General features: G+C 35.6%; 1 protein-coding gene across 2 annotated transcripts in view; it reads left to right on the forward strand.

Annotated features, from left to right (window-relative positions):
- DARS1 (aspartyl-tRNA synthetase 1) overlaps nucleotides 1-24,121 on the forward strand; it is a 62,865-nt gene that overhangs the window by 19,161 nt on the left and 19,583 nt on the right. For both annotated transcript variants that reach the window (XM_077747883.1, XM_077747884.1), the window contains 2 exons: nucleotides 20,855-20,957; nucleotides 23,942-24,022. In XM_077747883.1, the coding sequence (XP_077604009.1) occupies nucleotides 20,855-20,957; nucleotides 23,942-24,022 (184 nt within the window). The remainder of the gene's footprint in view (nucleotides 1-20,854; nucleotides 20,958-23,941; nucleotides 24,023-24,121) is intronic.

Genomic DNA, 24,121 nt, shown 5'->3' on the forward strand with positions numbered 1-24,121 from the left:
AAACTAAAATAAAATGAGTATGTAGGGGCACCTGGGTGGCTCAGTTGATTAAGTGTCCAACTTTGGCTCAGGTCATGATCTCACAGCTCATGAGTTTGATCCCCGTATCAGGCTTTGCACTGACAGTGTGGAGCCTGCTTGGGATTCTCCCTTTGCCCGTCCCCCATTTGTGCTCTCCCTGTATCTCTCAAAATAAGTAAATAAACTTTTTTTTAAAAATACAGATGAATGAAATGAGTATTCATTGGCTCCATTGTGAAAACATAAATTAAGGTAGCTCTCATGCATTTATCTTTGAGGTGTTTGGTTAGCTGGCACTTGTGTAAAACAGGAATCTAAGGTGTGCTTATTGTTAAATGATGATAAGAAGAATTACTCTATTTGGTAAATAATGATAAAAAGAATTACTCTATTTGACATTAACAAATAGTAAGAATTTTTATAACTTGCTGTGGTCTAATTATACTCATGTATTATTGTTATATCAGGTATTATTGTTATACCATACTGCAAAAACCCTAAGATCCCATCGACTTTCTGTCCAAAATTTTACTAAAGTTTTTTTGAGAGGACAAGGCACCTGAGTGGCTCATTTGGTTAAGCATCTGATTCTTGGTTTCAGCTCAGGTCACAATCTCACAGTTTGTGAGTTCGAGCCCTGCACTGGGCTCCGTGCTCACAGTGCAAACAAAGCCTGCTTGAGATTCTGTCTTTCCCTCTCTCTCTCAAAATAAATAAATAAACTTGAATAAAAATTATTTGAGAGTAAAGTCATCTTTATGTCTCTCCAAATGAGTTTTCCAAGGTATTTGGCTTTTGGAGCGGGGGACATCTTTTCATTGTTGTTCTTTGTAATTTCTGCCACATTAATTGAGTTGGAACAAAATAGTCCAATAATTTATTAAACTAGTTTTTATTGAGATCAAGCTCTTTTTGCTCTTTCCTAAAGTTTATACTTTCCAGAAGTTTATTTTCCAATGGTATTTTTATCTAAAATCTTTAATGGCTTCCTGTTTCCAACCATATGCAATGTTAATTATGCCTGTTGATTCCCTCACTACAATGTTACTTCCCACTACTTCCCCATATATACTCTTCATATTGGACAGATTCTCTGTGTCTGCGATGACCTCTCTTTATCATAAAGTTTTGCTTTTATTCATTAAATCTTCCTTCTTTGTCACTTACCTTAAGCCCATGCATGTCCTTCATGATCCTCATTGAATGGTTTCCCTTTCCATTTCTTTAAGGTCCATAGATATGCTCTTAGAAGACTGGAAGGTTTTTGTTGTTGTTATTTTAATTTTAGTATACATTTTGCTGATTCCGTTGAAGTTGTATACGGGTATTTTTCCATATCATTTTAAAGACTAACTTATAGCAGAACTGCTGTGTGAGTTTAGGACTTTTCATATAGCATTTACTGTTATGTTTACAGTTGTGTTCATGCCAGTGGAAGCCAGATGATATTCATGTTCTATACTAATGATGATTTCACTGTAGTTTTGAATAACAACACATACTGAGAACAAGTTGGGTTACTAGTGGTACTTGGTAGTTAGGAAGCATCCAGAACTTTTAAAAGCCTGTGCCATTTGTGGCGCCTGGGTGGCTCAGTTGTCCAGTTTCAGCTCAGGTCATAATCTCACAGTTCACTAGTTTGAGCCACATCGGGCTCTGTGCTGACAGCTCAGAGCCTGGAGCCTGCTTCAGATTCTATGACTTCCTCTCTCTCTGCCCCTCCCCACTCACACTCTGTCTCTCGAAAATAAATTTTAAAACTTCTTTTAGAAATGAAAAGAAAACAAAAGCCTATGCCATTCAAGCAGATTTATTGAATCCTATTTTTGTCTGTATAGGAGCCTCAGATCACTAATAGTATAATAGCTCCCATTGCAAGGAAAAATGTTTCAGTTTCCAATTCTAATAGTTATCAAATTAGATACCCCTTTCACATGAACAAGATAGTTCCATAAAATTATCAACTGAAACTTTATTTAAATTGTCATTCTTGGATTGCTGTTTACAGAATTTTGGTTAATTATGGGGCCTAATTGTACTGAACCAACCTCACACTTAACATTTTATATAATTGTGAGCAGACATTTTTAAATTACTGCTAATAAAGTAAAAGTATAGAAACAGATTAAATATAGAACTGGATCTGAGACTAAAGCTCTATACATAAAAACAAATGTCAGTAATTTAGTTTTAGCAGACTTTGATATTGTTACCTTAATTCTGTTATTTTTAATATTTGCTTTCATTTTGTTTTAAAGTTCAGTTTGATTTAAAGTTAAGAGCAGTATCTCATAGCCGCAAGGGTGACTTCCCTGGTCATTGAGGCAGTACATCCATGTTGGGGTTACCTATACCTTTTCTATAAGTTGTACATCTTACTTCATATATACTTTTTTCATTTGTACCATTCTTTCAAAGCCTATAATTTGGTACCCCCCTCCAAATAAACAAAAATAAAGTTAAGGGCTATATACTGTGTAAAACAGTATGGAGGCTCACCAAAAAATTAAAAATAGAACTACCCTAGAATCCAGCACTTTGTTAGGTATTTACCCAAAAAATACAAAAATACTAATTCAAAGTATATATGTACCCCGATGTTTATAGCAGCATTATCTACAATAGCTAAGATATGGAAGCAGCCCAATTGTCCATCAACTGATGAATGGATAGAGAAGGTATGGTATATAGATATATACACAATGGAGTATTAGCCATAAAAAAAGAATGAAATCTCACCATTTGCAATGACATGGATGGAACTAGAGCAAAATAAGTCAGAGAAAGACAAATACCATACAATTTTACTCATATGTGGAATTTAAGAAATAAAATAAATAAAGGAGAAGAGGGGCAAACCAAGAAACAGACTTTTTTTTTTAAAGTAGGCCCAGTGCTCAACAGGGGGCTTGAACTCACAACCCTGAGATCAAGAGAACTGTTACCTGAGGAGGTAGGGAATGGGTCAAGTAGATGATAGGGATTAAGGAGTGGCACTTGTTGTGGTGAGCACTGGAAGATGTAGGCAAGTGTTGAATTACTGTATTGTACACCTGAAACTAGTATTAAACTGTTGGTTGACTAACTGGAATTTAAATTAAAACTTAAGATAAAAGTTAAAGGCTATAAGCATATAGCATTCATACTACTTTTATATTTAAAGGTATTTAACATGATAAAAGTGATTAAAGTGGGTGCCTGACATTGCTTATACTGTGAAAGAGAGCCCATGTAGTAGTTTGAGAACCATTGGTCTGTGCCATGTAGAGTAGTGGCTTAATTTTTTTACCATGCATATTTTGAACTTGTTCTTGGGGTTTTGGTGCAGACAAATGAGTTCACAGAGTAATTTAAACCATTAAGTTTTGCAAAGGACTTATGGACAGCTGGTGTAATAGAAGGCCAGAGAGCCCAGAAACTTGGCCCCCCACTAACTAGCCACATGACTTCATATTGTTTTCTGTATGCTAGTCTTACTCCATTCTTTACAGCTAAGACCCTTCTTTAATAAACATCTTTATTTCCACATGCCTGGGAAATATAAAGGTCTGAGACTGAGTGTGGTAGTACCAATTCATTGATTGAAGTTCCTCGACATATAAACCAAGTTGTGCCTACCTCAGAATTGGGATCGAGATTTTTATTATCAAAAGATAGGTCATTATTTTTAAAACTACCAAAATATATGCTTTGGGGATGCTATTTTGATTTAACTGGTAAGTATATGGTTTCTCATGTTTGGGAATTTCAAATTCTTTGCCTCAATGAATTGAATATTTAATTTACACCATTGATGCACTTTATGTTGGTGTATTACTTGTATTACTTGGTGTAGTTACCTTATATGTCCTTTTTTTTTTTTTTTAACTAATCTTTTATTACACCTTTCCCAAGATTTAAAAATTATTAATTTGAATATGGGTGGTTATATAGATCTGTGGGGCACACTTCTCATTGAGTAACATAATAATAAGATTCAACAAATTATTTTTGACAACCAGAAAGCTAACAAATTTGTTGTAGTTTTGCTATAAACCTTTAATACTCAGATTTTTAGAAGTGTTAAAATTTTAATAGTGTTTGTTGATATCAGAATATATAAATATGAAAAAAGAAATGTTTAAATTGGTGGGTTTTTTCCACCATTATTGATTTTGGGGGGGAAGGAGAAGGGAGTAAGTAGAAAAGGGAATAGTTTTGAAAAATGAGCTGATGACTACCTAAAATTATAATTATGGTCATCACCTAGCTCTCACCAACTCCCAGGTTTATCCCTACTACTATTAAGTGACAATCAGCATATATTAATATATAGGATTTCTTAACATATTTTAAGCCTTTAATGTGACAAGCTGGTTTGGTAAACACACTTTTTTTTTTTAAGTTTGTTTATTTTGAGAGACAGCGCAAGCAGAGAAGGAACAGAGAGGAGGGGGGAGAGAGAGAACGAGAGAACCCCAAGCAGCCTCCATGCTGTCAGCAGCAGAGCCTGATGTGGGACTAGAACTCAAGAACCACAAAATCATCACCTGAGCTGAAATTAAGAGTCAAATGCTTAACCAACTAAGCCACGCAGGCGCCCCTAGTTTGGTAAAAGCACTCTGAGGGCCTTAAATATGTGGTGCCTAAAATAATGTGAAATAAAAGGTAAAAACCACTATTCATACAAAGGTTATTCTTGTTAACCTCTGTCATTATCTTGGATATACTGAATAGATTATATGAATAATGATGGAAATCTCTTCAGTGACCTCTGTTAACTGGTAGCATATATTTCTTAGATGAAGGGCCTGAAAAAAAGTCCCCCCACCCCACCCCAGTATACTCTCCTGGACTTTTATTGCATGTCAAATATTATTTTTAATATTTAAGAAACAAAATGCTTAAGAAACGATCTGTAATTAAAATTCAGTATAGTGACTGCCCTTTCTTTATCTTGCCAAGCTTTTCAGTTGTCAATCATGAACTTTTATATTCATTGGGATGCAGTACATCAGACTCTGAGGTACAGGGAAATAACAGCAATATTATTAATTAATAGTATTCTTTACAATAAAACAATAGCAGCAGTAATGATTAACTATTACTGTATTCTAAGTATGGAGCTGCAACATGCCATACTTGCACTTTGTCCCTGGATTTTCGCAGCAGCACTATGAGATGTAGACACTTTTTCTTTATGTCTGTTCGTTTTTACAGCTGAGGAAATGGAATTTTAAAGTACCAAGTGTTTTGACTACGGTCTTTTGACTCTAGGGTTCATGCTTCTCCTATGTCATCCTGCTTCTCTGAGGTAGCCTAATGATACTAGTCCAAAGCTCACCACAGTATAGCTCACTTAGAATATGACTTTAATGTCATTGAAATGTGTTGATGACTAGGAAATGCTTTCTGTTTCGAAGTATTGTTTTTTGCCTCAGCAGTATCTTTTCTATTTTTTTTAGGTTTATTTATTTTGAGAGAGTTGGGGGGGTGGGGGCAGAGAGAGAGTGAGAGAGAGAATCCCAAGCCAACTCTGTGCAGAGCCTAATCATGTGGGGCTCGAACTCAAACTGTGAGATCCTGACCTGAGCTGAAGTCAGATGCTTAACTGACTGAGCCACCCAGGTGCCCGTCAATAGTATCTTTTCTAGAGTGTGCAGTTTATTCTGGTATATTCTCAAGGAGTGGATACCTATTAGGGTGCCTAGGTGGCTTATTTGGTTAGGCATTTGGCTCTTGATTTTGACTCAAGTCATGATCTCACAATTGAAGAGTTTAAGCTGTGCATCGGGCTCTGCGCTGACATTAAAGAGCCTGCTTGGGATTCTGTCTCCTCTCTCTCTGCCCCTCTCCCACCTTTTCTTTTTCTCTCTCTCTCTCAAAATAAATAAACAACAAAAAATTTTTTAATAAAAAATAAAAAGGAGTAGATACCTATTTTGTTTCCTGAGGGTGACAGTGGCTTTTAGAAACTGCNGTGAAAAATAATTTTGGTTTTAAAATATGACTAATTATAAGGTAATAAAAAATATTTTTATGTTGAGTCATAAGCTAATGCTAAAAATAGTTCCAAAGGAGCAATTAAATTTTTTTCTAGCCATTATTAATACTAATGAATACCTCTACCATAAAGCAGTAGCTGTCTTCCTAAGGAGTCACCTCCATTGTTAAAAAGCATGCTGTAAAAACAGTGCAGGGGAGGGTGGTGGTTAAAAACTAAAGAGTTCAATGTTTGCAAAGAGTTATTTTTCTTGAATAATTTTAATATGAAAATATTTGATAGCTATAGTTATAAACATGAAACCTAAAATTCACCAGGCATATTTAATAGCTGCATCTACTTTTGCTTAATTATTGGTCTTTTTTATCATCAAGAGCACTGCCACACAGTATATCTTACACATTCTTAGCACCTTACTCTTGTTATGAGAAGTAAAACACAGAGTCGCTCAACAAAGCAACTGTGTGATATACGCAATTGATGTGGAAAATAAAACCATAAATTTTGAATTTAGAATAAGAATTTATCCTTTACTGAGATTCTGCACATAGGAAGGAAATGAAAGAGTTTGGCTGGGTAACTGGTGCTATTCCTTGACACATCAGGCTCTCTGTTACATACTTGTACAAACAAAAATCCTCTGGTAAAATTGCTCTGTTGTTAGTGGGGTAGAAGATATTGGGACATTTGCATGTGATTATAACTTTTTATAAAGTGGTGCTAATATTCAGTTCTGCTGTAATATAACAGCTTTCCTAAAAATCTCCATGCTATGCAAAATAATGCAAAAAAAAACCCTCAAGGTGTATGAGTTAATAGCACAAAGGTCAAAAACTTTATCAGTGACATAAGAAAAAAAGAACCTAATTTGTTAAAAATGTAGATAGAATAACTTGGTACATATCAAATAGTTGACAAGTACATAAACAATACCATAATAAGTGTCACATTGTATTTTTTATTGAAGTATAGTTGATATACAATGTTAACATTAGTTTTGGGTATGCAGCATAGAAATTGGACACCTCTCTACTATGCTCACCACAAGTGTAGTGTTGTGTGTTACCATACAGTGCTGTCACAATACCATTGACTTTATACCCTGTGCTCTTTCATCCCTGTGACTTATTCATTCTGTAACTGGAAGCCTGTATCCCCCATTCTTCTTCACCTATTTTACCCATCCCTCTACCTTCTCCCCTCTGGCAACCATTAGTTTGTTGTCTGTATTTATAGGTCTGATTTTGCTGCTTGTTCATTTGTTTTGTTTTTTAGATTCTGCATAGAAGAGAAGTCATATAGTATTTGATTTCTCTGTCTGACTTGTTATCAGCACTTTGTCTTACAAAAAAACTTGCTGTTCTTTGTGGAGTGGGTGTCAGAAAGTTGCAACTTATAAATCACTGTGAAGTGGTGGAAGGAAGGCTGTCTGAAACCTGAAAACATGTTTTACCACCAAATGTGAATAGGTGTAGCTTATAACATAGATATTTGAGGTATATGTGTTTTTGAGTTCACCTGAGTACAGTTGTCCATACTGACCTTGTTTTTCTCACCCAAGAAATGTGACATGGGCAAGCCCAGACTTATCATTATGCTCAAATTGATACCTAATATATCAGTTGTGTTGGAATTAATTCACATTTCAAAACAAGTGTTACAGCAAAACTGATGGTACTCTTTAAAGAGATAACTATGTTTGCCCAGTGAGTGGGTAAAAACATGGGTCTTCTCTGTTTAATGGCTGCTGATGTGTGGGGTGAGGAAAAGAAAGAAGTGGAAATTACTTTAAAGTTTCCAGTTTGAGACATATATGGAAGTGACACCATCAATCTGGACTAAATTCCCAGGATGGGCTGGGACTAACCACAACCCACTCTCTGGAGCTGTGATGGGCTCACCTTCTCTGAAAGCACTTTGCCAGATAGAGTAGATACTGAACAGGTGTGGGGCTCTGTTCTCCATGAAGAAAAGGAGATTGGGTTTGGATAGGCAGCTGGCAGTATCACCTAAGTTTGTCTTTGTTAAGTAAATTGGAGAGTAGTTCCAGCCTTTTGGGTTCATGAAGAGTCCAAAGACTGAAAAAGGTTGTTTTACTCAAAGCCATTTTGTTTCTCTGGCTGGTAGTATCCTGTCCCTCCCATTTTAAGTCCTCTCATTCTAAATGTTTTTAGGTGTCTGCTTGGAATAGCTTTGCCTTAAAATTCCTTTTCCTCCACTAGTTTCACTATTACTTCATTTCAAAAACGCACTTCTGTGACCACCGCTTGGATTTTGCCCCTTAGAACTTAGTTTTAAACTCCAGTGACCATTCTCTCTAACCATAATTTTTATCTTTTTACCTATCCCACACCTCTTAATCTTCTGTTGGACCTCATCAAGACTTCTGGTCTTTTTACCAGTCTTCCTTTTTTCTCCTACTTCTTCTGTCCTCACACAAGCCAGTTTCATTCCCAGAAATGCTCTCATTGCATCATTATCCACTGTCCCCCTTCTCTTTGTTTCTTTTGGCATACCCCATAGACTGCCAATCTCATAATCTAACACTGAAGTTAAGGAGCAGATTGTGTATCTGTGGCACAACAGTTGATTTTTATTCCTCACCTGGGCCTAGTAGAATATATTCTACTTTATAATGAAAATAGAGGTTTGTAGGCTGCCTCTGTTTTCCTCGTTTCACTGAACTCTTCAGTATCTCATTCCTCTTTATCCCTTGGTTTCTAAATATAATTTTTTAATTAGAAAAGAAAAATGTGGGAAACACTGTGAGTTCCATTGCTTAATACATTGTCAGCCTTGTATTATGCTTAAAAAACAGCACATGAACCACAAATAAATTCTGGTGGACTCTTATGTAAGTAAAGCAAAAATCCTTACTTAAAACATTCACTTTGGGAAGATAGCAGCTTAGTTAGTAAGTCAGCTAACCACCCATTTGCTAGAATCTTTGGTTTGGAAAATAGGATGCTTAGAAATACATCCATAAGAAGAAGCCCATTTCTGATCCTTGATTAATTTTCATTCTGTCCTTGGTCAGATCTTATATGTGAAATGCTTGCAATTATCTTTAGTATCAGAGGAGTGCCTAAGGACTGTTTGTTTATTCTCAAGGTGTTTCCATTTTGAGTAGTGCTACCCTGAGAGACTAGACATTTAAAGCATGTGAACTACACAACAAAGTGGTAGAAATAATGGTATTTATATGTTAATTCCATGAGGCCCTATATTTAACTCTATTCCCTCTGGCCATATACCAGGTGGAAAAAAGCAAGGAGTCCACTATTAAAAATATCAAATCAGATAGTTCCAGCTGGGGTTTCCCAATCATTTAAAAGGCAAAATATGAGGTCACTTTTAATATCTTAAGTAGATAACTATCTTAGCATTTACTTTAGATATTAAATCTAAAGTGCTTATCTTTGCCTTACTAACTAGATTATACTACTGGCAGTTTCTAGCTTTTGAATATATTCCTTAAGAGCAACATTGGCACTTAATATGAGGTCAGTTGTTTTCCCCACTTAGCTTTCTTAGGAATATCCAATTCATCAATATACTAATCTGAAAAGTTGACTCGCTAATTGGATTTAAGTGCCACAGGACTCTTCAACACATTATTTTAATCAATTTGTTGGAAAGATCAATTTTCTCATGGTTGAATGCATATAAAAATGAAGCAACTAAATGAGTTACATAGGAAGGTTGGCACATCTCATTCCCTAGAGATCTTTAAGAAGAGGTTCTTAATTGTGTATCCAAAATGGTTTGTATTCCTTAAATGAAATTTGTCTGGAAGCAGGAAGATAGGATACCCATCCAGGCCTGTGTTTTTGGATCTCCATCTTATGGTGACTCTTCTAATAATTAGTGTTAGTAGCTGATGTTTGAGTTGAAATAAGAAGTCATCCCTTTTTTTCTTATCAGATTATTTTTTATTTAGTACCATCTTAAAGTAATGAACAAAGTAGTCTTGAATTAGTTATGGTTGAATTTTGTAAAGACAAAATTTTTGTAATGGTTGCTCTAGAGGCCTTTTTGTATTGACTGCTATTAAGGACTACAGTGAATGTAAACACAGTGTTTAAAGTTTCAAGCCGAAGTTATAGTGACCTCTGTAAAGGGCTAGAGTTATTTTGAATAACAGAGTTAAAGTTAAAAATTAAATTTTGCTATTTGTGCCTATGTAACACCCCTCTTCCCACCCAGCCTAGAGATGTTTGGATTCTGGCAAAAAGGCTTTTTTCAGACAGCTGGCTGTATACATAGGTATTTTATTTTCTTTTTCTTCATATTAGTCATTGTGGTTAAGTGATTTATTCGTAGCCGGTGAGTCACAAGTATGCTTTTCATTCTTTGAGTCACCTAGCTGCATACAAGTTTGTGCATTTTCTTTCCTTTCTAAATCTTTCATCTAAAAATAGGTATTTTATTTAGTTGGTAAGTTGAAATTTCAGTTGCTGCACTAGCTTTTATAACTGTAAAATACCTAATAATATTCAGAAGAAATCTCACTGGTTTAGAAAACTTATTTAGCACCTCCTCTAGTCCAGGCACTCTGCAGGGTGTGGGTATACAATGACACATATATCACATAAGGAACTTAATTGGGGGAGAGGGCAAAAATAGATTAACAACTGCATACAGAGACATGCTATAGGTGCTGTGGTGCGTGGATAAATACCTCATGTATAGTTGAGGCCCAGAGAGAGGTGGGCATGTGGGTACTCCTTGAACATCATGTGGATAAGTTGGTGAATATAGACTAGGTCATTATACTGCTGTGGATTGAAACTCTGTTGTTTATTTATGGAGAGAGAAAGAGAGAGAGCGTGAGGGGTAGGGGCAGAGGGAGAGAGAGAGAATCTTAAGCAGGCACCACACCCAGCACAGAGTCCGGGGCTCAATTTCACAACCGTGAGATCATGACCTGAGCTGAAACCAAGAGTTAAATGCTTAACCAACTGAGCCACCCAGGCGCCCCTGATTGCAGCTCTTTGAAAAGCTTCACATAGATGGTTTATACCTCTTTGTTGGATTGAGGTAATTATCTATTGGAGAAGAAACAGAACTTTTATATTTGGCTTTGTCTATCTAGTACAACATTTGTTTGAAAACTTTAACAAAGATGTGCTTTAAAATTAGGTAGGTCTAAAATCTGTGAAAAATTCTCAGTTTATAGGTTTAATTTCCAAGGTAAATATAACTAAGTAATAACATACTGTTTTGTACAAAGATTCTGTTGAACTTCTGTTGAGGCTGGCAGTAACAGCAGGACATCAAGATGCATTAGTGTTACAAGAAGATAGTATGATTCTTGGGCAGTATAAAAACTATTTGTGAAGGGTCTGTTATTTCCAGAAGATTTCACATAAACTATAAAGGAATCTGGCAGCTTGTGAGCTTCGACACATGAGAATGTATTATTTCAGAGTGAGCTGATGATGTATTCTGGAGTATTCAGAATTTGGTGTAATTCATGAGTCTGTAACAGAACAGAATAGTCTAGTGCAGTAATCAGTACATGATCTTACTGCTGTGTGATCTTAGGCTACTTGCTTGATTTCTTACAGAGTCTCAGTTTTCTTAGCTATAAAATGGTGGTAATACCTATCTTGTAGACCTTTGGGAAGCTTAAGTGAAGTGGTATATGTGTAAAGCACTTCACACAGGAACTGGAACATAAAAGGAAATTGGTCAGTGATGTGGGAATAATAATACTTGAGGTGTTTATGTATATATAAATCAGTTTTGTTTGAGCTGTAAAAATGAAACTCTTACTTCTTCAACATTAAAAAAAAAATACAGAGAAAAATGAACAAAACTACTGTAGAAGGACAACACAAAATTTATGAAGCATTGCACATTTTTTGCAAAGGAGAAAAATTTGTAGGAGTATAGACCAAGTAGTAAACCATGCTTATAGGAAGAAGAGGTTGGGTATATGGTGGGAAAGTCAAACTTTTAAATTTTAATGATTATTTAACATTTGAATTTGTAACAATAAATAAGTATATTCTTTTATAATAAAAAAGTTTTTGAACCAACATATTCAAAAGTGTTTCAAAAATAACTTTAAAACATAAGAGCAAACCCTGCCATTTCTTGTCCCTCCCTGATGAGGGGCAGTCGGTGAGTATAAGTTGGAGGTGATTCTTCTTTGTTCTCCAGGACAACTTGCTGGAATTAGCACCTCACACTGGGACCCAGCAACAAGGGGTGGACAAAGTACTTCTTGCCCAGATCCATTTCTCTACCGTTCATATGCACGATGGTGATCTCTTTAGCTAAAGCCATGTGCTCTTAAGTATTTTTTCACCTGTGGACTGTAGAGAAATAAAACTTTCACTGATGGACTATATAAATCACTTACTCCAGCAGCCCTTCTCAGTGTTTATGATTCTTGTTCTCTATCTCAGTGGTCTTCACAGTGTATTACCCATTGAGGGAAAGAAAATAATTAAGCTGCTATTTATTTCCCTTCTTTTCTTCCTTCTGTTACCTAAAAAAGTAAGAAAGAGTTTGAGTTTATCTAATAGTTCATAGATAAACTCTGAGCCTGTCACTTGGATCACATCTCAGAAGGTTACATGTCGCATATAGTACGTGAGGTCCCTGAAGCAAGACTGCATGATTCCAATAACAAAAAGGAGGTAACACTGATGACCTAACTCAGGTTCACTTTGGCATATTGTAACCAGTTGCACTTTATTGTGCTTCATTTTGCTTTAGAGGCATTATATTTATTTATATGTATTAAAATAATAAACTGACTCTAAGAAGAAGAACAGGCGGCTTAAAAAACATTCAACCAAGGAGAGACCACAGACAGGATAAAATTTAAACATAAGCACAAATGAGAAAATGTTAACACTATCACTTGTACAAGTCTTAGAGTGAGATCCTTGTATCAGCCACATTCTGCACCTTTTTTTTTAAATGATAATATAATCAGATTGAGCAAGATGTCAGTGCTCCCCAATTAGGAATTATCGGGAAGACTGTGTAAAGTATGGATTTGCATTCACTGTAGCTAATTATGAGCCTTACCCTGAGTTTATGTTTGCCTGAGGGTAATAACTTATACTTAAGATTACATACATACAATTTTAAGATAAATAAAGTATATACAAATTGGGGTACATACCCTCCAATTTTTTTACTGATAAGAGTACATCACATTACCAGAAATGTTTGGAGACAGCTACTTAACCAATAGCTGATATATTAATTATATCTGTCTATATTAATCCTGTTTGTAAGGTTAATCTCTATCTGTATTAATTCCATAGTTGATATATTACTCCCTCCTTTTTGCAACATGTTGTTTCTTGCATTTCTAATGCCACTCTCTTTTATTTACTCTTTTTTGTCTCCTTTTTTCCCCTACCCAGAGTTCTGTCATGATCTTTGGCATTTCTGACAGGTAGTAAACAATAGGTATAAATGCGGTAGCCCCTCTAAAAAACATGTGGCAAAACCAAGAAGTAATTCCAGATAAGTTTTTAAGATTGTATTAGGCAGTGCTGATTTTCAGATATGTTTATAGTCCCTACAACCTTTCCCTGAACAATCCCTTTGATGAGGAATTCAGTATTCACTTGAATGGGAGTGCCTGGGTGGCTCAGTTAATTAAGTGTCTGATTTTGGCTCAGGTCATGATCTCACAGTTTATGGATTTGAGCCCAGCGTCCGGCTCTGTGCTGACAGCTCGCAGCCTGGAACCTGCTTCAGATTATATGTCTCCTTTTCTCTCTGTCCCTTCCCCCACTTGCGCTCTGTCTCTTTCTCTCTCAAAAATAAACATTAAAAAAATAATTTTAATATTCACTTGAATGGATAACTTCCGTGTTTGATATTAAATCAGCCCTAATATTTCATAGTCAAATTTTGTATATTTTCTTTTAAATTTCTCTTTAAGTTTATTTATTTATTTTGAGAGAGAGCCCAAGTAGGGGAGAGGCAGAGAGAGAGAGGTAGAGAGAGAATCCCACGCAGGTTCCATGCTACCAGTGAGGAGCCTGACACAGGACTTGATCTCACAAACCGTGAGATCATGACCTGAGCCAAAATCAAGAGTCAGACACTCAACCAACCAAGCCATCCAGGTGCCCAGTAAATCGCTTTACAATGCATAATACACTGTGGAGATTTGCAATGTGTATTTAATAAATACAGATAAACTTTCACTTACTTCAGAGCCCTTTTTTAGGATCAGAGGAGAGCTTTGAACTCAAGCATATTTTTTTAATTTTACAAGTTTTTAAGCTTAAGGTTGTTTATTACTCAGCTGTTGAAAAAAAATGGTATAACAAACCACCTTAAACTTTGTAGCATGATAATACTACCCAAAGCCTCTACAGAGTCAGTGCAATCCCTGTCAAAATCCCTATGACATTGTTTGCAGAAATAGAAAAATTCATCTGAAAATTCATGTGTAATCTCAGGCAGCCCTGAATAGCCAAAAACAGTTTTGACAAACCTCCTGATTTTAAAACTTATTACAAGGGGCACCTGGGTGGCTCAGTTGGTTGAGTATCTGACTTAAGCTCAGGTCATGATCTCACGGTTCATGGGTTTGAGCCCCATGTCAGGCTCTGTACTGACAGATCAGAGCCTGGAGCCTGCTTCAGATTCTGTGTCTCCCTCTCTCGTTGCCCCTTGCCCACTCACACTCTGTGTCTCTCCCTGTCTCAAAAATAAACTTTTTTTAAAAAAATTTAAATAAATAAAACTTATTATAAAACTGCAGTAATCAAAAGTATGGAGTGCTAACATAAGGATAGACACATAAACCAGTGGAATAGAAGAGAAAACCCATAAACAAACCCAGGTATATATGGCCCACTGATTTTCAACAGGGGTACCAAGACTTCTTGATGGGGACATGACCATCTTTTCAACAAATGATACTGAGAAAACTGGATATCCATATGCCAAAGACCTACTATACACCAGAAATAAAAATAACTCAAAATGATCCACTGCCTAAATGTAAGAGCTGAAACTAGAAAACTCTAAGAAGAAAGCATAGGCCAAAAGCTTTATGACATTGGATTTAGCAGTGATTACTTAGATATAACACCAAAAGAAAAGCTAGATTAATTAGACATTATCAAAATTAAAACATTTTGTGCATCAAAGGACACTATCAAGAGAGTGAAAAGAAAACCCAGAGTGGGGAAAAAATATTTGTAAATCATATATCTGATAAAGAATTAATATCCAGAATATATAAAACTCCAATAACCTATATCAACTCAGTTCCAAAATGGACAAGGAACTTGAAAAGACATTTCTCAAAAGAAGATATACAAATGGCCAAGAAGCACATGAAAAGATGCCCAGCATCACTAGTCATCAGAGAAATGCAGATCAAAACCACAATGAGATATAACTTCATATCCATTGAGAAGACTGTTGTCCAAAAAAAAAGGAAAATAATGTGTATTGGTGAGGATGTAGAGAAATTGGAACCCTCATGTACTGCTGGTGGGAATGTAAAATGGCACTACTGCTGTGGAAAACAATATGCTGGTTTCTCAAAAAGTTAAACATAAAATTATCATATGATCCAGCAATTCCACTTCTAGACAGATACCCAAAAGAATTGAAAGTAAGGAGTAAACAGATATTTGTATGCTTTTATTCATAACAGCATTATTCACAATAACCCAAGTGGAACACAACCTAAGTGCCCATCAACACATGAAAGTATGAGTAAAATGTTTTATGTACATATAATGAAATATTATTCAGCCTTAAAAAAGAAAGAAGTTCTGTTACAATCCATAACACAGGTAAATCTTGAAAACATTATGTTAGGTGGAATAAGTCAGACACAAAAGGACAAAAATTATGGTTCCACATACCTGAGGTACCTAGAGTAGTTAAGTTCATAGAGACAGAAAGTAGAATAGACGTTACCAGTAGCTGTGGTTAGAGGGAGGGGTGGTGTAAATGGGGTGTCAATTACTTAAATGAGTTCAGAGTTGTATGATAATAAAAAAGTTCCAGAAATGGATAATGGTGGTAGTTGCCACTGAATTTTTAATTCAGAGATTAAAATGGTGATTTTATGTATTGTATACTTTACCAACAGTAAAAACATTTTTAGGGGCACCTGGGTGGCTCAGTCAGTTGAGTGTCCAACTCCGACTCAGGTCATGATCTCGTGGTTCACAAGTTCAAGCCCTGCATTGGGGCTCTCTGCTGTCAGCACAGAATCCCCTTTGGATCCTCTGTCCCTTCTCTCTACGGCCCTCCCCCACTTGCATGTTCTTGCCCGCTCTCAAAATGAACATTAAAAAAAAAAAAAAACCTTTAAAAACTCAGCAGCATACAACAATAAACCTTGATTTCTTGCTCTTACGTTGAGCTAAAAAAGTTCAGCTCTTCTAGGCTTGTTTTGAAGCTGTAGTTTGTGTCCTGGTCTGCTCCTTGTGTTTCTCAATTTCCTTGGACCAACAACTACTTTAGGCATGATGTTATGGAGAAAAGCAGGAATGCTAAAGGGCAAATTGAGCTGCACAAGTGCATTTCAAACCTTTACTGGCATCATATCTACTGACAGCTTATTAATAAAGCAACTCATGGCCAAACCCAAAGCCACAAGACAAAGAAGTACTTTCTGTCTACCTTGAAGCCATGGCAAAAGTGTAGATGAATACTGTTACCATAGGGGAGCAAAGAATTGAGAACAAGAATTCAGTGCCCACGACAGACATAAGCTAAGAACTTGAAAAATGTTTTGGCAACATTGAAGAGTAAGGCATTACTCATTGGTACATTATTTTAAGCTATGAAGCTTACATCCTTCAAGTACTGAAACTGTTCTAACAATCTTAACAGAATCTTTGAAGTTCTTTTTACACATTCTTCCTTTTTAAGGTTTTTTTTTTTTTTTTGAGAGAGAGAGAGTTTGTGAGGGGGGAGGGGCAAAGAGAACGGGAGAGAGAACCCCTGGGAGAGAGAATCTGTCAGCACAGAGCCTGATATGGGACTTGATCTTATGAACTGAGATCATCACCTGAGCTAAAATCAAGAATCAGACGCCTAATTGACTGAGCTACTCTCACGCGCCCCCCTTTTTAAGTTTTTCTTAATGACAGAGCCATTACTATGAGCATCTATTACTATGCTAAGTTACAATGTAGTTCTTTGCCACATTCCTGTTTCTGTTTATTTTTTAATATATATTCTTCAGCAGTCAACTCAACAATAGTTGTGTCTGCTTCTAATAGTTCTATGAGACTTTCTTTAGTTTGTTGTGTTTTAGATAATGTAGTTATGTATCAAGATTGATACAACTACAGGTAATGAAAGTACCCCTGAAAGTTATTGGTGAGGCCCTAAGTAGTAAACTGTATTGCAGTCATATTAGAAAAATGGAATTTTATTCCTTCAGATACCTGAATACTGTTTTTCTCTGAAGTTGCATATTTTATAATTGAGCTATCCATACATTATATCATTTGTTTAAAAAAAAACTTGACAGCCAACTCAGTATTTTTATAAAATACTTGATATAAACAATGATGCTCCTTAAAATTTTATTTTCTAAAGACAAGTTAGAAGTAAACTATTAAATTGATTGTTGGCAGTTTCTAGTGGATGACATGAGCAGGATCGCCTTATTAGGATATTTTTAATATCAAGGCTGTAAGTAATTTAACTTATTTGTAGAGTGATTAATTATAAGCAGAGTCAAAAGGGTGGTTGAAAAATAGAAGAGGTGCAAAACAGCACGGTAATAACGAATGTTGAGAGGTGATAATAATAAAAATAGCTGACTTAGCTCTTTGAAAGATGTGTTTAATTTACTTCATCCTTTTCTTCTACAATCAAATAGTTCCCAGGAGTTCCTCTGCTTTCCACTGTGGATTTTTTTCCTACCATATCCTCTAAAAACCCAAGGCTTTTAGTTGTCTGTTAGACACAATCCTCTTTCAAAAAGGTACAGTGGCATACTAGTTTCAGAATGTAAAGCTGTAAACCTTAATAGGGTCTCTTTACAATAGCAGTCAAACTATAGTAGATACACTATAAAGTTTTAAGCCATCTTAACATACAATATCAGTTAAAATCATATAAATTAGACTTTTTCTAAAAGTAGAATATCACCCTTCTACTAGCAATAGCTTATTCAAGTATTCTTATCCCTCTTGCATTGACTCTAGTTATACACATACTTACACCTAAAACCCTCCTATAACCCTTCACTAATGCTGACTAGTAAGTTCTGGTCTTATCCTTTTTTACAAATTTGACTCTGTTTTATTTTAATGTTTTTCTACTGAATTCATTCATGGCTACAAATAAATAAGGTTAGATGGTTATAGATATGGATGTAGATGTAGAGATATTAGAACTAAATTATCCAAGGTTGAAAAAAATCATGGAATGGTGTCACTGCTATCTAAATAAAGAGACTATTCTGTTAACAGTATATGGCTGCTAGGTATAATAAAGAGATAATACTGAGATTGGGAAGACCAAAAAAAAATAATTATCACCATCCTCTGTATCTGGTTAATTCTACCTTCATTCTAATTGGTTCAGTAGACTAATTTGTGATAGAAGTTTATCTTTGGCCCTAGTTTAAAAATTAGGTTGGGTTTTCAGAAGTCCCTTTTATGAGTTGTTTGGTATTGGGAATGATTTTAAAATGGTGGTTATTTTTTGTCTAGCTGTTCCAAGTATTTTATCATATAATATTGCCAAATTAAATAAAGTACTAAAGGTAGACTTAGGTACAAGTTTCAGGTCCTGGATAGAAGAAGCCATCTGATACTTTTGAGGAAGAAAGAAAATTTTGTTTTCTTTAATTGGACCGTTAGGTAGGGCAGAGTGTTTGATCACATCCCATCTTTTTTTCTGAAAGGATATTAGCTTAATGCTCAATCTTGAGAATAGATACGTTTAACTTGAGTTAGCTTGAAGAAGATTTTCTGATACTGGAAGGCCTCTTACTAAGTAGTCAAGGGGAGGACCCAAAAGTGCCAGGCTCATAACAGGAATGTGGGAGAGTAGAGCTCTCTCTCTTGGGGCAGGACAGATTACTCGATGAAGCATGATGTGATCAGTAAGGAAGAGAAAGCCTTCCCCATGGAAACATGTAAGATAAGCAACAGAACTCTCATAAAGCCTGAATCTTATACTCAGGGATCAAGTTTACTCATGCAAACAGAAAAGGTGACTGGTAGATGGAAATAACACTGAAGAAAAATCCAATGACCCTAGATTGCCAGTGTTAGAAAACCCTTTAACAGTATGCCACAATAAATTCTGAGTTTCTTCAATACACAAGATTTTAGCTAGTAATTAGGTACTATTTCTAGTGCAGGAGACTTACGAGAGTGCAAGAGATAGGTATGCTGTTGGTTTGTTTCAGTTGGTATCAGACATAATAGGATTCTAGTCAGTATTATAAGTGAAAGGAAAATGTTTCTTCCTTTCTTCACCACTTTTCTCTTATTAGTCTCATTTTGATCCTTTTCCAACCCTGAGCAAACATTCATTGAAATGGATTGTGGTGTTCTCGTGGGTGAAATAAGGATTGTTGGATTTCTCGAATCTTGTCAAATGGCACTGCAACTATTAAGGACCTAATTCCTTATCAGAATAAATAGAGTTTTCCTGTGAAAGTTAAATCTTCTCTCTCTTTTTTCTTTTGTTTTGTTTAGATTCTTGACATTCATTTTACAAGATTCTGGGTTGGAACTTGAGCCATGAAAGGTTAATATAAAAGGTTCCTAGGGCTTATGACATAGCAGATAAACAGGGAGTCCGGAACAGATTTTCCTGATGCATGTTTGCCCTTTCTATTATGCCAGCTGTGTCAGGAACTCCACTTTCTCCCAGTTATCTTGCATTGTTCTTTCTTCCTTCTCTTTTCACCTTACTTCTGCAGCTCCAGTTACCACTCAAAGAGTTTTAGTTGGTAGTATTACATTGGTAGTTTTGGCCAGTTGAGCTGCCATGGTGCTCACATCACTCTCCAAGAACTGAAAGTTAAATCTTAATCCTTTTCCACAAATATATTATGATACATTCTGTCAACACAGTAATATACACAAAAAGAAAAACTGGTACATTTTGTACGAGAACCACCATTTTGGGTTATACCGTTTCTCCCTTGGTTATGTATTAGAGATCAAAAAATAATCAATTGGTGAGTTTAATAATCTACTTTATCTATTTTATATTTTGGAATTTGAGTGTCTTATATTCAGAATTCAAGTTTGTTATAAAACTACACAGGAGACTCATTTAATGTATATTGAGCTTCATACAGACATTCTTAAATGGAATTGCACAATCCTATAGGTTATCTGCCATAATTCCGATGACATTGTGTACTCAGAAACTATAGGCAATGAACGCTTAATTGCAGCAATCTAATGTCTTTTTATTACCTTGAAATCTTTTCAGTTTACCTTCTGTTATTTAATTCCATTACATACCAGTAATTGCATTAATTGAAGCCCATGCTTCTCCTTATAGGAAATGCTGATGTTTGTGAATTATAGGAAAGGAAATGTTCCTTAATAAATAATTGAAATACTTTTTTCTACTTTTCACAATTTTGTGCTAGTCCTGTTGCCATTTATGTTCAGAGTATTTTACGAATGGTAACTAAATTATGACATCTAGAAAATCATCTCTTCAAGGAATCTCACAAAGAGTGCTACATAATAGCTATTGTAAGTAGGTTAAATAGACTGGCTTTATCTCTAGTGGCTTACTATATTAAGGAGGAGTTTAATAGATTCGGCTTTACTGTTGAAACACCAAATGAAATCTGACATCTCTGATGAGATGATTAAAGTTGAGAATTTTTTCTTTTGACAGCATCAACAAAGAGAGCATCGTAGATGTAGAAGGTGTTGTGAGAAAAGTGAATCAAAAAATTGGAAGCTGTACACAGCAAGATGTAGAGTTACATGTTCAAAAGGTAACTTTTTTCAAAATATAAAATTGTGTACAGAAATAGATTTGAATGGTTCTTATAAACAGGTCTATATGTTCTTAATTAGAGTTGATATAAAATATTGATATTTATAAATTGATTACTGAATCAGTTAGCTTTTGTTATATGACAAACCCCATCCCAGTATTTAGTGACTTAAAACAGCATTTATTTGCTCATGATTCTGTACTTCAGGCAGTTAGGGTCAGCCTATTTGGGACAGCTCCTCTGTTCTGCATAACAACTGGGTCTACTGATATTTCTGGGACGTCTCTCCGTGTGGCCTCTGTTCATCCAGCAGACTAGCCTGGTCTTGTGGACATGGTGCCAGAAGGGTTCCCAGCAGCAAGAGGAGAAAGTCCTAGTGTGCAAGCTCTTTTCAAGCTTCTCCTTGTATCACATTTGCTAAATATGTCATTGATCAAAGCAAGTCACATGAAAAAACTTAGATTTAATGGATGGAGAAGTGGATCCCACCTCTTGATGGGAAGAAAGGCAACATCTTTAAAAAAAGGCATGTAATCAGGAGCCTGAGGAATTATTGGAGCCATTTTTGCCAGCTACCACATAGGGGAAAAATTATTTAAAAATATATAAAAATGCAAAAAATGTCTAAAAAGGTATTATGCATTTTCTTTGCTGTGAACTTTCTTCTGATAATAACTTTCTTCTGGTAATATACTTCTAATGGTTAATTATACTAACTCCTAATGCTTATATTTCCTTATAGTCATCATATTTCTGATACTTTATAGTATAGAGAGATCAAAAGAGGCAAAACTGTTGGTCTTACATTCCAGCAATAACTTCCTTTCATACAAGATTTATCTCACATCTGTCTTCTTCTTGGACAAAAAAACTAGAAATGTTCAGTATCACTGACTTTTTAAATACTGTAAGTGAACTCAAACATATTTACTACTTCTGAAATAACCTTTCAGTTTTGAACCTGCAGTTTTTAGGTCTAGGCCTAGATTGTATTTACAGTAGGCATCATTAAATTTTTCTTAAGGAATAATCCCTTACCACCCTCACCCCTGTATGTGTATTTGTGTATGAGCATATGTAAGATAGAGCAGTCAAGAAGACTGATGGATGCAGAAAGATAGACTCCTACATACACACTAATTTAGGAGTACTAGGTTGTGCTTAACTGGAGTCATCATGGGAACACTTCAAGACTTAGAAAACCTTATATTTATTACTGACCTAACTTGCCAGATGACTCTCTTCTCTTTGTGTAAGTTTCATTTTAAACCAAGCCCACTAAGAAGTTTGTACCCTAGTAAAGGCAAACCAACCTAAGGGTATACTGACCAAGTTAAAAAAAAAAAAAACCTATCTTCTAAGTAATACTTCTTTTTCAATACTTTAATTAAAAATTTAAGTGAATAGAGCAAGTAAATGTACTCCTAAAATATCCTAATTGCCTGGGGCGCCTGGGTGGACTCAGCTAGTTAGGCTTCTGACTCTTGATTTCAGCTTAGGTCATGATTTCAGTTTGTGGGATTGAGCCCTGCGTCAGGCTCTGCACTGACAGCACAGAGCCTCTTGGCATTCTCTCTCCCTCTGTCCCTCTCCCTCTCTGTCCCTCTCCTACTTAGTGCATGCATGTGCTCACTCTCCCAAAATAAACTTTAAAAATTTAAATATTCAAATATCTAGCATTCAGTACAATCTTAATACATGCTAATGATAAATATAAAGCCTTAAGATCTTATAAAATTTGTCTTAATGGAAATAATTATAAAGTATCTCACAAAGTATAAAGTATTATATCCTGAAAAGGATTTTATAATAAGCACTGACTCTTTCCTATCACTTATTTATTTTTTTCAGCCAACAGTTAGTGAGTACATAGTTTCTTCCAGCACTGTGAAGTTATGGGGAGTGCTCACAACCTAATGAAGTGAATTTCTACTGGTTATAAAAGTAGAAGGGGAAGCTGTTCCATTCTCCAACTTTGCATGGGAAATCAAGTTTCTATTAACATCATCAAAGGGAAACACTATGACTTAAGTATAGACATGGTGACAAATCTATTTTACTGTAAGGAAGACTGGAGTGTTCTGAAACTTTTCTTGAAGAGTCTGAGCTGAGTGCTAACTGTGATCTACCAACTGGAAGAATATAATTTCCTTTCCTGAATTAACTAAATAAGATCTGTTTCCCTTTTGTGCTTTAACAGGCATAGTTGGGAATAACTAATAGGGTAACATTTTTAAAAGTAGCCAGAAACCCTGGCTCATTCTTTTGACCCAACTGGTTTTTAGCACTAAAATGTACAAGTAATATGAGTGAATTTAACACCTTAAAGGAATACCTTCTGTGGTGGCTCTCAGCCCAGAAGAGCAGTAAGAAACGAGATATAACTTGTTTGGTGAAAGATAGCAAGGAAGGGATATTTGGAAGAAGAATGAGAAATGGGAGGAGATGTACCTCAGAGTTGGGTTGACTTTGGTCCTAGTAATAGAAATGGCCAAATGCTGTTAACAATGATAATAACACATTTGTTTAATGGCTCCCTCAAAAGAGCAGAGTGTTTTCATATTCATGAGTCCATTTGATTCTTCCCACAGATCTTTTTACAGAGTAGGATATGAAGCTCTGAGATTAAATGATTTGCCTAACAACAACTTTTATGTGACAAAGCAAGGCCTTAAGCTCAGGCACCTTGACCCCACTTAGTACTTATTTGTCACCTTGGTAGGCATATTAGAGTCTACAGAGTATTTATATATGTGTTACCTCATTTGTTCCAACAACTGAGGGAGGTTGGCAAGAAATACTATTATTCCCGTTTTATAGGTGGAAAAACATGTACATCTTTGTTTGATTTTAGCAAGGAGTTTCAGTTAACATCTATGCAAACATAGCTTCATATTTAAGTCAACTGTAGATTTTTTTTTTAAGTAAAGATAACAGATTTTGTGTGCCTGATGGTATTTCTGGTAATCTCTCACTTTCAGATTTACGTGGTCAGTTTGGCTGAGCCCCGCCTGCCCTTGCAGCTGGATGATGCTGTTCGGCCTGAGGTGGAAGGAGAAGAGGTTAAATTGTGTTTTTGTATTTTTGAAACACTGTGCTTCCTCTGTATGTTTAGTTTATAAAACATTGAATGCTTGGTGTCCTACTTTTGTATGAAGATA

This window comes from Crocuta crocuta, unplaced genomic scaffold (genome assembly GCF_008692635.1).
Source record: "Crocuta crocuta isolate KB4526 unplaced genomic scaffold, BGI_CrCroc_1.0 scaffold427, whole genome shotgun sequence".
Classification (NCBI taxonomy): domain Eukaryota; kingdom Metazoa; phylum Chordata; class Mammalia; order Carnivora; family Hyaenidae; genus Crocuta; species Crocuta crocuta.